Source organism: Gadus chalcogrammus, chromosome 1 (genome assembly GCF_026213295.1).
Source record: "Gadus chalcogrammus isolate NIFS_2021 chromosome 1, NIFS_Gcha_1.0, whole genome shotgun sequence".
Lineage (NCBI taxonomy): Eukaryota > Metazoa > Chordata > Actinopteri > Gadiformes > Gadidae > Gadus > Gadus chalcogrammus.
In genome coordinates, this window is record NC_079412.1 from 11,602,472 (window position 1) to 11,616,648 (window position 14,177).

The window sequence follows — 14,177 nt, forward strand, 5'->3', positions numbered from 1 at the left end:
GATTTCCAGCAGGAACTTGGGCGGCAAGACACCACAGAAAAGAAAGAAAACACACACGTATACGAAGCCACTATCTCACATGCTAACTAGCATTGCTGTGTCATTATTTTCCTTGTGGAGAGATAGAAGGACAAGGACGCCGTGTGGCTGGGGTGTGGGGCTGCTGTTGCTGACTTCTGGCTGCTGGGGCTGTCGTAATGGTCATGCTTTGAGGAGGGGGGGCCGAGCCCTGGGTGGCATTAACAATTTGTAGCAACTTGGGATCTTCTGTACATTAGAACACTTCTCAGTTAATGCCAGTATGAGGTGGAGGGTTAAGGTTGGACAGGAAGGTCTGGAAAGTAGTGGGAAAAAATGCACAATGATACATCAAAGATAATTGTAAATGTAATTTGAACATATGAGATAGATATAAAGATAGAAACATTTTTTTATTTTACATTGTAACCGATATTTATATAATTTCCTGAGAATACAATATGAGAGAACCAGAGGCATTTTCATTGCTCTCCGTCATCTCCAGCACTCCCAGTTACCTATGTGATATGAGTTTACATAAGCTCCAATTATTGCCCCCAGAATGGTTGCCAGGCAATCGCGGCCCACCCCGATACGATGCGTTGCACGAGGATGAAATTGGCTCCGCAATACCTCTGCCTTTTCAAATGTGTGTTGGTTGTGAGGGTTTGTTGCAGTATTACCTTTTTATTTTCCACTGCAATCCACAGCTTAGAAAAGACCACAACTTTTAAGGTTCTCTTTGATGATGATATCCGTGACAGCGTTGAACACAATCTGGACGTTCTCTGTGTCTGTGGCACAGGTCATGTGGGAGTAGATCTCCTTCACACCCTTCTTCATGTTGAGGTCCTCAAACTGTGTCTTGATGTAGGCGCAGGCGTCGTCGTATGTGTTAGGACCTGCAGGACAATGGTTTAGGGGTCAGACAGGCATTCGTGGAGAAGAAAATTGAGGCCAACACAGTGCATGGTGTGACATGAGATATGTTCGATATTGATATTATTTGATTCAGTTCTTGTTACTCGAAGTTAAGTGCTGTCAAGTTGGTTCGCATGACTTTCGCATGATGTGTTTGTTTTTCTGTGAAATCCATTTTAAGTAGGACACAATAACTACGCATGCCATCTGATACAACATAAATATAACATTGTTAGAAAAGGTTTTATAGATCGAGGAGAGCCTTTCAAAGGTTTACTGCAGGCTAGGATTTCCAATTGCTTAATACGCTATAGCTAACTATATGCATCCACTTTTTTGCAGAAGGCCAGTGTAGGACTACTAAACTTTGGGAGTCATCCTGATCTGTATCCGAACGAATGACCCATGAACCCTGAGGGTTTCTCCCTGGAGACGCTGGAGCCAGGCACGCCCATCCCACAATATGACCGATAAGACGGACGCACTCACCATCATAGTCGGGGGCAAGGGAAGCAGATGCTCAGGTGGACCTTCTTGATCTTCTCCACGAACAGATCCTTCTTGTTGAGGAAAAGCACAATGGAAGTCGTCGCGAAGAACCTGTGGTTGCAGATGCTGTTGAACAGATGGAGGGACTCGTGCATGCGGTTCTGAGGACACGGGGAGAAGGAGAAGACACCGTGAGTTTGTAGATTCAGAGGGTTTTTGGTTCAGTGCTTGGATGGTGTCAGGGTGGTGGGGAGATGCTGTTGTCGGCTCGTACCACTTCGTCGTCCTCTACCAGCACCATGTCGTACGCGCTAAGAGCTCCGCAGAAGATGATGCAGGTGACACCCTCGAAATGGAATCCAATGGATGGCCATTTTCCCTTTTTCCTTCCCCCCTTCTCCCTCTCTTCTCCCGTCTTCTCCGCCCACATCGAACATCCTATTTGTGAGGGGTGGGAAAAAAAGTCACTATGTGTTTACTTATCGGCGTCAATGCAGATTGCCGATTGGACATGGATGGTAATGCGTTTACATGCTGTTTGAATTACCTGAAGTGCAATTCTTTGCATCCGAACTGTTCTTCAATGATACCAGTGGTCTTGACTCGAGACCGCAGCACATCCTGCTCATTAGGTAGATAGTCGGCCTTGCAGATTCGGTCCATGTCGGAGAGGTAGCTGTAAATGGCAAAAATCACGAGAGAACACGTTTCACGAATTCATTCACAAACTACAGACCAAGCTGGAAATCTCTCTCGCGCACTGAAACAACACTAACATTTTTTGCAATGTCTATTGTGTTAGTTTGACATTTTTAGTTTAGTTTGAAATGTGGGGTACTCACTAGCCAGCGGAGTCGTTGAGCTGGTACTCAGCAGCTCTATCATAGGACGCCTGGACACCAGTGTCCTTCCACAGCTTCTTGATGACGTCCGCCAGCTCAGCGGGCATGGTGCCCTCCTCGATGGAGTCTGACAGGTTCTGCAGCTTCTGGGCATCCTCCTGTAGGATTCATGCGTACAGATGTGAGGTGGTGCATCTACTGCTAGGTAAGGAAATCCTTGTGTTTATAGAAATTACAGGGAGGGATTTTCTTTTAGGTTTAAACTTTCTTTCAAGTTTGGGAAAATGAACGTCCTCAATGATTTTAGTTAAATGTCTGGATTATCTTTTTTTGAAACCAATAATAGGGATTTGAGACCTGTCCAGAGGTTGCTCCAAAATCAATGGCCAACATCTCCATGCCTCTGATGATAGCCAGGGCGGACTGCAGGATGTTGCCAAAGATGATGCTCCTGAACTCCATCTGCTCCTCCCGTGAGTAACCACCTTGATGGAGAATCCTTTAGACAGGGAGATGGTTAGGTTAGGAGTCAAACTTCTTGCATAGAGGAGAGTACGGTTTAGTTTGTGGCCTTGTAGGCCTACGCTTTTTCTTTGGAATCAGACAATCAGAGAAAATAAAGGCACCAAATCTTGTTCAATGGTCTGTTACAGTGCCACCTTGTGGTATGTTTAGGAATAATATTTGGGCGTCACAGGAACTGGGACAAATGGCAAGTGCTGACAAATCAGTGTGAGCAAACGGTTGACCTTTTGTTTTTTAAAAGGAAATGACCAGACGTGGGGTAATTTTGGCGTTCCATCTGAATTCGTCAACAGACATTTTTTGCAATTGCTTTGTTAGACGGATTGACACCCACACACATTCACGTTCATTTAGCCACTTCACATTGCTGTTTAGTGTAACTCACTTCATCTGTTTCACGATGGTGCTTTTGCCAGATTCACCAGCGCCTGGAAAAAGATCAAAAATATTACAACAATATCACACTTTTTACTGTCATCCCATCGGTCAGCCATTACATCAATTCGCACTATGACCGATAAGGACCCAGACAACGATGACGGTCTGAAAATTGGGAAGTTTTAGGCCTATAAAGCACATTAATAGTAGCGTGGCCTCTTCAAACATAATGGTCTAAAATTAGCGTGGGGTGCTAACATGATTACAATTTCACTGATCCAATTGGATTTGCAGGACTTTAGTTGCTGGTGGAGGGGCAGACGGAAGGAAAGCCTGTAAGGAGATCATGACAACCAGAATGGCCTTCCTCCCACTCCAAACAGAGGACGCTACTTTATTCCACGAGGCTTTGATCTTTTAAGCCCCAGGTTGGTCGGTTAGAAGGCCTGTTTTTTATTATTGAAAGTCCTAAGTTGTCGAGGTTCTGCAAGAAAAAGAAATGTTGTACGTCAATCCACAAATTAGTTGATAGATAAGTAATCGATAGGAACTTTATTAATCCCTCTGGAAAGTTCCCCCTAGGAAATTGCACTTCCAGCAGCAGCAAGCATCATGTTATAAATAGTATAAGAGTTAAAAACAAGTATATGTCTACTGTTCAGTGGTGTTATTGCTACAGTTTAACAGATTTTGACCCTTAGATGCTGCATCAACCAGACCGCGAGCTCTCCTCACACTCTTCAGACACATGATGGAGACAATGCTGCCCTGGCCCGCTGCAGGCTCGCGTATCAGCCCCCCATTCAGAGTTCTCAACTGTAACAGCTTTAGACCGCAATATGTCACTCCTGTCCTATAATGCCTAACACAGGTAAATCGTGAGACTTTGGTCAATAAACTGGGAAAGGCTAAATAAAATCAAGGTATGTGGCTGGTGGCATTGACATAAGAGGCTTAGTAGTTGAATAGTGTTGAGGGGTGGGTATTGAAATGTTTAAAAATAAATAATAAATTAGGAATGGTGGTTGGCTTTATCAATTCTCACTAAATAAATCTGCAAAATGGGTTTCATTTGTAAATAATTTATAATTAAATTGCGCAAGAGTTGTTTCGGATTTTTATTTTTCTTTCCTCCACCTTTGATGCAGTACAAAACCTCCTCGGAGGGTAGGGCTCTGTCTCTGAGATATTTATATATTCTTAGGACATATAACGGAATGGTATCATTGTTAGATTGCTGTTAACATAAGCCCACTATACTTTTTGGTAGGCTATGCTTTCTTGTTATACACACTGGCAAAACCAAACACTGGGCAGGTGAATGTAGGCTCCACTAAGCTAATTGGATTTAACTATCATCGCTGTCCTACTCTAAGCCAATCTATTTTAGACCAAAGAATTTTATCTTTGAAGTGTGAGGTGGGAAGTATTTTTTAAATCAAGTAAAATTTGGTAATCCAATCTTGGGAGAGAAAATGAAAATGGGATAAAGGACAACATTTGATATTAATATCAATCAGCAAAGTTGATGTCTGCTGTTGATGACAGATTTTGAACTTTATAACTATAAAATAGATAGTAATAATAGAGATGATGACCAGTTGATTAACGGATCAGTCAAACGCACTGTCTACCAATGTAAATTATATTGACACAACTTTTTATTTCTAATTTGCATTTAAGCCTTACATCGTAATGGGACATTTCTGGGTCAGCACTATATTGCAAGAACTTGTATTAGGAACAACTTTTTTCAAACCGTTATACATATAGCTGAACACACCCTCCATATCCTAAACCTCCATATTTTACACTATAGTTTAGCAAAGTATACACTAATGTTGGATCGGGATCTTAAATCCCCTGAGCATCTCTCAGTCCTGACCAAGCCCTGAGCAAAATGTCTCTCTCTTCTGCTTCACCTCCGGAAAAGCCCTTGATTGCAAAAATAACCATTTAGTCCACCAATCCGCGTACAACTTGCTTTGATGTATGTTTGCAACTTCTTAAGGCTTCAGCCATACATTATTTATTATTGTTATCATTATTGCCACATAATGACACAACGCCCAGATAACAGTTCCAAATTTAGATTTAGAAAGAAATTAACCATAAATAAGTAATAATTTCCCCATTTCCTTTCTTGTGTGGTGTTGAGGCCAGGTAGGGATAGAGCCTGTCACTCTCGCCTGCTCAACTTCATCTTTAGATCAAGCCAAGTCTTAATTCAAGCTTTTCTGAGCTAGAATGTAGATATTGTTGCACGATAGGATCTGGCAGCACCACAGATGCCATCGGAGTATATCGGCAGTATCATGGCTTCCTGAACCTGAGGGTGTCTACACCAAGTCTAACCCAGAGAGAAGTCCCCTCAGGAGCCAACTTACCAAGCAGCAACAGCTTGACTGTCTTGGAATCCTTGTCGGCATCCTCCTGGAGCTGTTTTTCTAACTCCTTTGACTTTTTGTCTTCGGCGCTTGCTCCTGCACCCATTCTTTCTTCCACCTCCAAATCAAGATCCTCTAGATAAGAAATTTTGACGGTTCTCCAAGAGCTGCTCTTCGGGACTGGGTGCAGCACTAATCGTGCCGGTGATTTCCGAGCAGGCGGGGTACGGGGGGAGGCGCTTGAAGCTTTCTGGCTTCTTAGGCCCTTTTCGATTAGATGATGAGATAGTCTCCACTGAAGGGTCAAGTCAATTCAAGAGTCGGTTCCGCTCCAAGAGCCAGCCTTTAATTCTCTTTACTTAAGCCTTGTCTTAGGAGGGGCCTCTTCCTGATTGGCCAGTCAATCCAATTAGCCAAATAAGGACTGCAGTCAAGGGGGAGGAATAATGGGGAAAAATTAAAACCATTACAACTATTACAACTTTTACTTTTTTGCAGAGAAATGTGCATATTCCAAAGTCATGGGGTTTTCCTTTCATTTTTATCATTTAAAAAGTCTTAAAACGTTCATCGCGAATAGTGAATGATTGTGTTTTTTGGTCACAGTTTGGTGCAGCGGCAGTCACAGGAGAAAGCCATTGATCGTCATAGCCAATGGAGAGTCGCCTACAGGCCTAAGAGTCAGTCACATGGATAATGCAGTGAAGAGGGCATTAAAGACGAGTAAACCCATTACGTTTAAGACGTTTAAATAGCAGGTGGTGTGATGAATGCTAAAAAAAGCAAGCAGCTCTCTACTAAATTGCCGATAGGGGGTAGATATTATCAGTTATTAAGTTTAATCAGGCTACTATCAAGGTTTCATTGGCTATAACTTACTTTTTTCAGAAATATTAAAATACAATTGGTTCTGTTATGTAACATCTTGGGTGGGGTCCTTGAGAAGCGCAGGGTTTGACCCTTTTGGTGTGATGGATTAAGGTTTGCAGGGAATATGATCCAATAAACACACAAACACCCACACATGAACACACACATACGTACATGCATACACATACACACACACAATTACACACGCATGAACACACACAAACACACACACACAAACAGTTTTTGTGGTATGGTATAGATCTGTTTATTGTTACGGCAGTATTTTTGGAATGACAATATACTATCTTAAATTTGCAGTAACATTATACATTAGTAGTCTCTGAGTACCATTATTAACCCTACTCATTGTCATGAATATGATTTTTTTTTTTATTATATACATGAGAAATGTGGCACTTTTCACTTTTAACGATGCTCCACTAAAAATTATTTGTGTGCAGATATCTGCAACCCATTTTTCGATTCATGCAAGCCCGGTTGCATTTTATATTAATACAACATTCCCAGCCTACCAACAAAGTAGGAACCAAGAAGTTTATTTTAAATTTCTCAAAAGATCTGTTTTGCAAATTCCCTTTCATCCGCCTGACATATTGTTTATTAATGAAGGGTATAGTTGTAGAGAAACAACCTAACTTATTTGGTTCTACTTATTTCTTTGATTTCTACAAGTAGCCTAATATAAGTGTAGTTGTCAGTAAATGTTGTTGTTTCTTTGGTATTAATGTAGAGCTCAACAGAATGTGTGTGTGTGTGTGTGTGTGTGTGTGTGTGTGTGTGTGTGTGTGTGTGTGTGTGTGTGTGTGTGTGTGTGTGTGTGTGTGTGTGTGTGTGTGTGTGTGTGTGTGTGTGTGTGTGTGAATACATGTTTGCGTGAGTGTGCGTGTGTGTGTGTGTGTTCGCGTGACATGTCTGCATAAATGCACGTGTGAGATAGTGTAAGAGAGAGATTGATAGATGGTGAATTTTAGAGAGTGCCAGGCTTGTGAAAAACGTAGAGCAGTTATACCAAATCGTTGAGATTGATTATCAGTATAAAAGTCTAACCAGGCTGTGTTGATAGTTTCTCATGTACTTATTTAGTGTTCACCTAGCATATTACACATTTAGCTGAATACACCTAGCACTAAAAACGATTCTGCCATAAAACTAATTCCTGAATTGTTTTATAAAATATCTTATTAGATTAGATTAGAATTGATTGTCCTCCAGAGTGAAATCATTGCCATAGGGTGAATTGCATAAAGTATCAATTACAAAGAGAGACACATGAACACGCACAGCAGCACATGAGACATCAGGTTGGGAGTTTATTGAGCGCTGTAAGCAGGATGCTTTATGACGTCATTGTTTGTCAATTGAACCGTAGACGGATGAATGCTTTCAGAACCCAGCTGTTTCTCCATTCACAAAAAAACAACTATCCCACCCCGAAGCATCCAACATCGTTTCCAAATGATCCTCAAGCATCAAGCCAGAGCTGGACTGACCTACGCTGTCCCTCCTGAGAACCATGATGCACACCTCACGTCACACCTAAGCTTGTGCGCTAATTGGCTACAGCAGGTTTCAAAGCCCTGAAAGGCTCCAAGCAGGCTAATCGTGGCATCCTTTCGATGGCCAATCCCATTAAAGCCTGGTGGCATACCAGCCCTGCTCACCTAGTGGCCGGCCCCCCTCAGCATGGCTGATCTGTTGACCGGATTACCCACAGAGCATGAGATCAGCCGGTACTGGGAGGCAGGGGCGCCACACATACCATGATGGTCCCATATGGAGCACATTGATGGAGCGTCATATCTGTGGGGGGGGTGTATCTGTGTGTGTGCGTGTACTCCTATCTTGCTTTGGCGATATATTTATGGATATATATATATATTTACGTTAAGGGGGAGGAAAGCAAGAGATGTTGAATGTGGTCTGCTACGTGCAGTGCACGCGGTCACCAAGGAGGGAGCTGGTTTATCTTTTGACCTTCTTGAAGGTCACGCAAATCAATCATACAAACAGTGTGACCTACAGAAGCACATCACTGAGAATGATATGACGTGGCCCCTACTGACGGATTGTCTGATACATAAATGCATAATCACACACACCCTATTATATACACTGTATGTCACACAGATATACTTGCAATAGTTTAAAGTTTTTCAAAACAAAGAGGTATTTTCATGTCACAGACTTTGTTCATCCGACTAATAATTGTAGGCAAAAATGTATAGAATCCTAGTTATGAAACGCATATCTTTAAAAAGGTTTTGGATGCAGTTGCATGAGGCAACTATTTTTTCTTTTTCTATTAAGTGTTTCTTTATGAATGGCATACACTAAAAGCGATGATTTGTATATTTAAACATATATTGTGATCAACAGGAATTTTAAGTGTTTGTGTGTGTGTGTGTGTGTGTGTGTGTGTGTGAGTGTGTGCATGCATGCGTGTATGTTTTTTTGTGGTGTGTGTGTGTGTTTGTGTGTGGTTGGTTGGTTGGTTTCCATTACCAGAGCTTGTCAGAGGTTTACCCCTGCTTATCAGCTTGGATGCTCGAGTCGTGCCACACAAAAGAGGGCGCCCTCTATCCATCCTGGAGCCATAATCACACACTGGATGTGTTGATTACACTCAGGAATACAGTTGCATACAACATATGTCACCAGTGTGCTACTATGAACACACATTCCAATGCCCTTTAAATGCAGCAAGATTTTTAAAATCGAATTTAATAGTAAAATTAAGGTGGAAGGGGTAAAGCAAAAAATTTAAAGGGAAGGTATGTACTGTATGTCAGCCAGGGAGGTAGCAGTTAATTTACAGTCAAGGCATATAGCTGAAGAGAGATCAAACGCATTCAATTAATGATTAAATCAGTTTGTTCGACAAATATTTACAAATCCCATGGGATTGTATTTATAAGTATTTGCCCCTTCTATGCTCATGCAGTTTTGATCACTTTTTTTTTTTGTTACAGAATAGGCCCAAATAATGCATGATTTGTGTGGTAAAAAATGTATGGTTTGTATGGCTATACAATAATATTAGTTATCTTAAATAATATATAATCATTATTGTATAGTTATTATTTGTAAATTTTATTTAGATTATGATCAGGCTCTTATTACTAAACTGGCCTTCAGTCAGAATGCACTTCCATATTGGCCATAAGAGGGCGTCAGGTCCACGTCCATAGCTCTATAGAACTGCGATGTCTGCAAAATCTTTGGTAGGCCTAACTTTTTTAGTTTTGCAATTAAAATGAATGATTCCTGAACTACGATGCTTCTAGAACTGACGGGATGAGCTAGAGATTAAAAAATATAATCTAATCGTCCATTTAATTGAACATGTTAATGTCAACGATAGTTTGAATTTGGCAGGTTGATACGTCGTGAAACGATGTTTGTGAAACGGTTGTTTCGTAGTTGATGTAGTGTAGAATAGAATATCATATGTCACTACACAACTGATTAAGAGTTTCTCCGGACATAACAAGTGGTCATAGGCATAGCTAGTTTGTGTGTGTCAGCTGGGTGTATTCAGCAGCGCATTGTTATCGGAACAGAGGAGCCCTGACGCGTGGCCCCTGGCCATGGCCGTTTCAGAGATGTGCATTTCTCCCGGGCCGGCCGAGTCATGGGTCACTCCAAACTCCCACTCCCGATCGTCTTCATTTATATCATGTCAATTATTTGAGGTGAGTAATTTTTTTTATATTAATGTATTATAATGTGTGTAAGCCGATTGTTTGAAGCAGCCATAGACGCACTTGGTTTTGTCCGGTTTTACTATGACTTCTGTCTTTACAACTGAGAAATATGCTCGATCTGAATAAATACAAAATGCCAGAGCTCAGACCTTTTTGATGTTAAAAACAAAGCCTAGCCTAGCCTACAATACACAAATTCATCCCATGCTTGGATTAGATATGGGGGTTATACTTAGTTATTGGAACAAGGTTATCCCTATGCCCATTACTTTGAGACACATTTAGGGATGTGGTTTGTATCGTGAACCTACGGACTTCAGTGAGGGTTTCATTCCGTCTATACACGGCACCTTCTCAACGAGCAGGTGTGCGCCTGCAGCCAGAGGGGGCGCCAAAATACCTATTCCCCACACAATGTTATGTCGTACTTCATTGATAACCGCTACGCAGCGCATTTTTTTTTATATACTGCTCGTGGCGCCCCCCATGTGATTTGCCGCCCCCCACAAATATGCCGCCCCGGGCGGCTGCCCGGTTCGCCCGTGCCTAAAACCGCCACCATGGTAACAGAGCAGCCCATAAGATGTCTGTCAGTGGGATGGTCATTGTGTGTGTGTGTGTGTGTGTGTGTGTGTGTGTGTGTGTGTGTGTGTGTGTGTGTGTGTGTGTGTGTGTGTGTGTGTGTGTGTGTGTGTGTGTGTGTGTGTGTGTGTGTGTGTGTGTGTGTGTGTGTGTGTGTGTGTGTGTGACTAACGTAACGCCATCACTGCAGTTAAGGAAGGGGGAGTATTAGGGGGCGGAGCTTCAGTCACTGCAGCATGAGAATGGATACTCATGCAGCCAAACACACTGGAGCTCCCTCCTCCTTACACGTACCACACACACCCGCACACATACACACACTCATACCCACACACACACATGCACACACACAGCCCAACGACAAAGAGCAATGAAGCCAGGCTCTCAGCATTTCTACTAGTGTGAGCATCACATTCACCACTCTCCACCTCCTACGTCGCTCACCTGTTCTGTTATTGTCTATCTCTCTTCTCCCCCCTCTGCTTCCCTCTCTCTGTATATTTAGCCTTGTTACCTCCCATCCTCTTCCTCCCTCTCATCTCCCTCTCTCATTAGCCTGCCGTCACTCCATCAAGTGCATCTCTCACAGACACAGTCTCTCCACGCTGAGCTGAACCGTAGCAGGCATCATGTCCTCCAGCGTGTCCCCCCCAGGGACTGGCACCGCACCCGGGTCCAAGAGCAAGCAACCCCAGTCCCCCTTCAGGAAGAGGGGCAGCCTGCAGTACAATGCCAGCCCGGGTAAGTCCACGGAATCCTCCCTATTGCAATCAGAGGAACAGATGATGTTTGCAGTCACATGATTCAGGCAACAACTTTGCGCTGTAGTGATTTCGTGGGGGACTGCTGTCTGTGAGTCTTTTTTTTTTTCTCTCCTTTTATAATTGTAATTATTCAACCTTTGTAATGAAATTAAATATTTGTGAAGCGAGATTTGACTTAGCCAACTAAAAGGGAGAGAAAACTGTGGTATTAATACCCAGCCGCCAACCTCAGAGGAAAAGTGTTTGTTTAGGGAGATGCGTATGTGACCTGTTGATCAGCCAGGTACAGCAGTGGTACCCCAGTACAGCGTTTTAACAACATATTGTACAATTCTGGCTTGTTGCACACGATTCCATTATATTATTTTATGTATTCATTAATTTTTCCTCATTTATTTATCCATTCATTTTCATAGATATATCTTTAAATGTTCAAGTTTTGCACAAAGGAGATGAAGCTCCTGAATATATACATGCATACAATAATTGAACCATCAGAAATGTGTTGATTATGAAACTGATCGCCAAATGCAGAATTTTCTTCTTTGAATCACCCCTTTTATTGAAAGGTGGGTCTAACTTCACTTCAACATTGAATGCATTTATACGAGCTGTCTTCAATGTATAGACAAAGCTTTGAATAGATGCATTGTTTGAAAGAATGTCAATACAGCAGCGATTTACAACCGTCCCCGATCGAATACACAGGTTGGGGAATCCAGTACGTGCATCCAATATTAATGTTATGCAAATACTCCTGCTATTTTTCTTCAGTAATTAATGTCAGATGAAATATAAAAAGCATTAGATCAATCAAAACTACAGTACCTTTTAAATCGGTGGAAGGGCATGTTTCCTATAGCAAATATAATTCTTCCATCGTGGAGGAAGGAGATGTGACATTTCTTTGTACTGAAAATGGAATTGTAAAAAAGTGTTGTTGATGCGCCAAAGATTTTCTCCTCGGGAAATATTTTCAGTCTCTCTCACTCACTCACTCTCCCACTCTCTCACTCTCTCACACGTGCTCTTTCTCCATTGCTCTTCCTAAATGACCCATAATTACCTCTCACAGCTGACAGCCATGATTGCAATACAACTGCATTAGGACTGTAGTACGGGACAGCCACATACTGGTGACGCCCCCACTGCTCAGCCTCTAACCCTGACGGTTAGGAAGATAAATGTATGTTTTGGGCGTCTGATAAGGAGAGAGAGAGAGAGAGAGAGAGAGAGAGAGAGAGAGAGGCTCTGTGTTTGTAGATGTGCACATAATCACTGGCGTAATGTGAAAATGCTATCACGGTTGAAGCACTACAACAAACAGCTGGTGACTCATGGGTGGTTTACCAGGGCAGTGATGGAGGGCTAGCCAAGGGGAATCTGTCCCTACAGAGCGTGGGTTCACTGAGACTTATTGTGGTTGTCGGAGTCTACTGAGTCATACTCTGTGATGGTTGAATTGGATTCATTGTAGTGTAATTATCGACTGTGTGGAATCCAATCCTTTGTGGACCAGAGAATCGGATTGCTGTTCTTATCAGTGATGACTTTGGTGACATTTCGATATGTTTGTGTATTAGCTCTGGTTTTTACTTCATTCATCTTCTTAAATGTGCAGTGTGTTAAGTGACACCTTGTAGAACGGATTTAGCTGAAATGGAATATAATATATTTAAATATTTTTTGATGAGTATATAAAATAAAGAAAAATATGAGCTGGTATGATGGTATATAGTAACTTTGCTATTATTCAGAGTTGTACAAGAGGATATACTTTTTAACATATAAGATACATTGAGATGCCCTGAAACAGGAACACAAATACTCAGTTCTAGTCCCATGTTGTGGGACATGTTTGTTTATCGCATCTCGCTCTATTAGTGGTCATATAAGTGAAGGTGAAAGGTATGGCCCTGGTGACTGTAGCGAGGTATCGTCAGCTTTCTGCTCTGTCTTTTCCTGCAACAGCAACAGGATTGCTGTGCATGCTGCTCTTGCAACACGTTTGCTTGTCGGGATTCAGTCAAATCTGGGGCGCAATACTGTGCTTGGCCAAGGGAGGGAGCCTGGTCTAAGTGAATATAGTGAGTTTGATGAATGAAGGTCTCCAGGCAGGCATGGTGGAAAGCATCTGGGATCGGCACTGGATTCGCCAGGATGATTTGATCACTTCACTTAGCTGTCTCTGTAACCTTTTTTCTTGTCATTTTGAGCAAAGATATAGCTGATACCGAGAGATACCATTTTTATTTTGTTGATTTCTTTGAAACACTTATTTTCCAGGTTTTGTAAGTTAGATAATTGATTTCTCAGTACTCTGGTTAATTAACATGTCATACACCTACTTGAAAAGCTAGTTACCATGTTAATAAAAACATCGATACTTTACTAAGATCAAAATATAAAAACATCTACACTGGTCAGTGGTCCATGACCTCTTTATATTTGTATATTTACAATTGCATAATAGATTAAACCTCATATTCTTCACACATGTTGAACATTTGGTAATTGATTGAGTCGAGAGTGAATCATCTTCAGATAAGGTATGCAATGTTTGGATAAGAACAAAGGCAAACTGAAATTGGGGGAAAACAAACATATCCTTTAATACCATAAAATGAACATTGACCTGAGGCTCTGTTGATTTGATAATGTATTACAGCCTAGGCT

General features: G+C 41.8%; 1 protein-coding gene across 1 annotated transcript; it reads right to left on the reverse strand.

Annotated features, from left to right (window-relative positions):
• Positions 1 to 729: 729 nt before the first annotated feature.
• gnat2 (guanine nucleotide binding protein (G protein), alpha transducing activity polypeptide 2) lies at positions 730 to 5,666 on the reverse strand. Its single transcript, XM_056589557.1, is given in 10 exon segments — positions 730 to 920; positions 1,429 to 1,441; positions 1,443 to 1,589; positions 1,703 to 1,825; positions 1,857 to 1,866; positions 1,976 to 2,104; positions 2,271 to 2,428; positions 2,628 to 2,769; positions 3,181 to 3,223; positions 5,561 to 5,666. Coding segments are annotated over 10 exon segments (1,062 nt in total).
• Between the last annotated feature and the right edge of the window lie 8,511 nt (positions 5,667 to 14,177).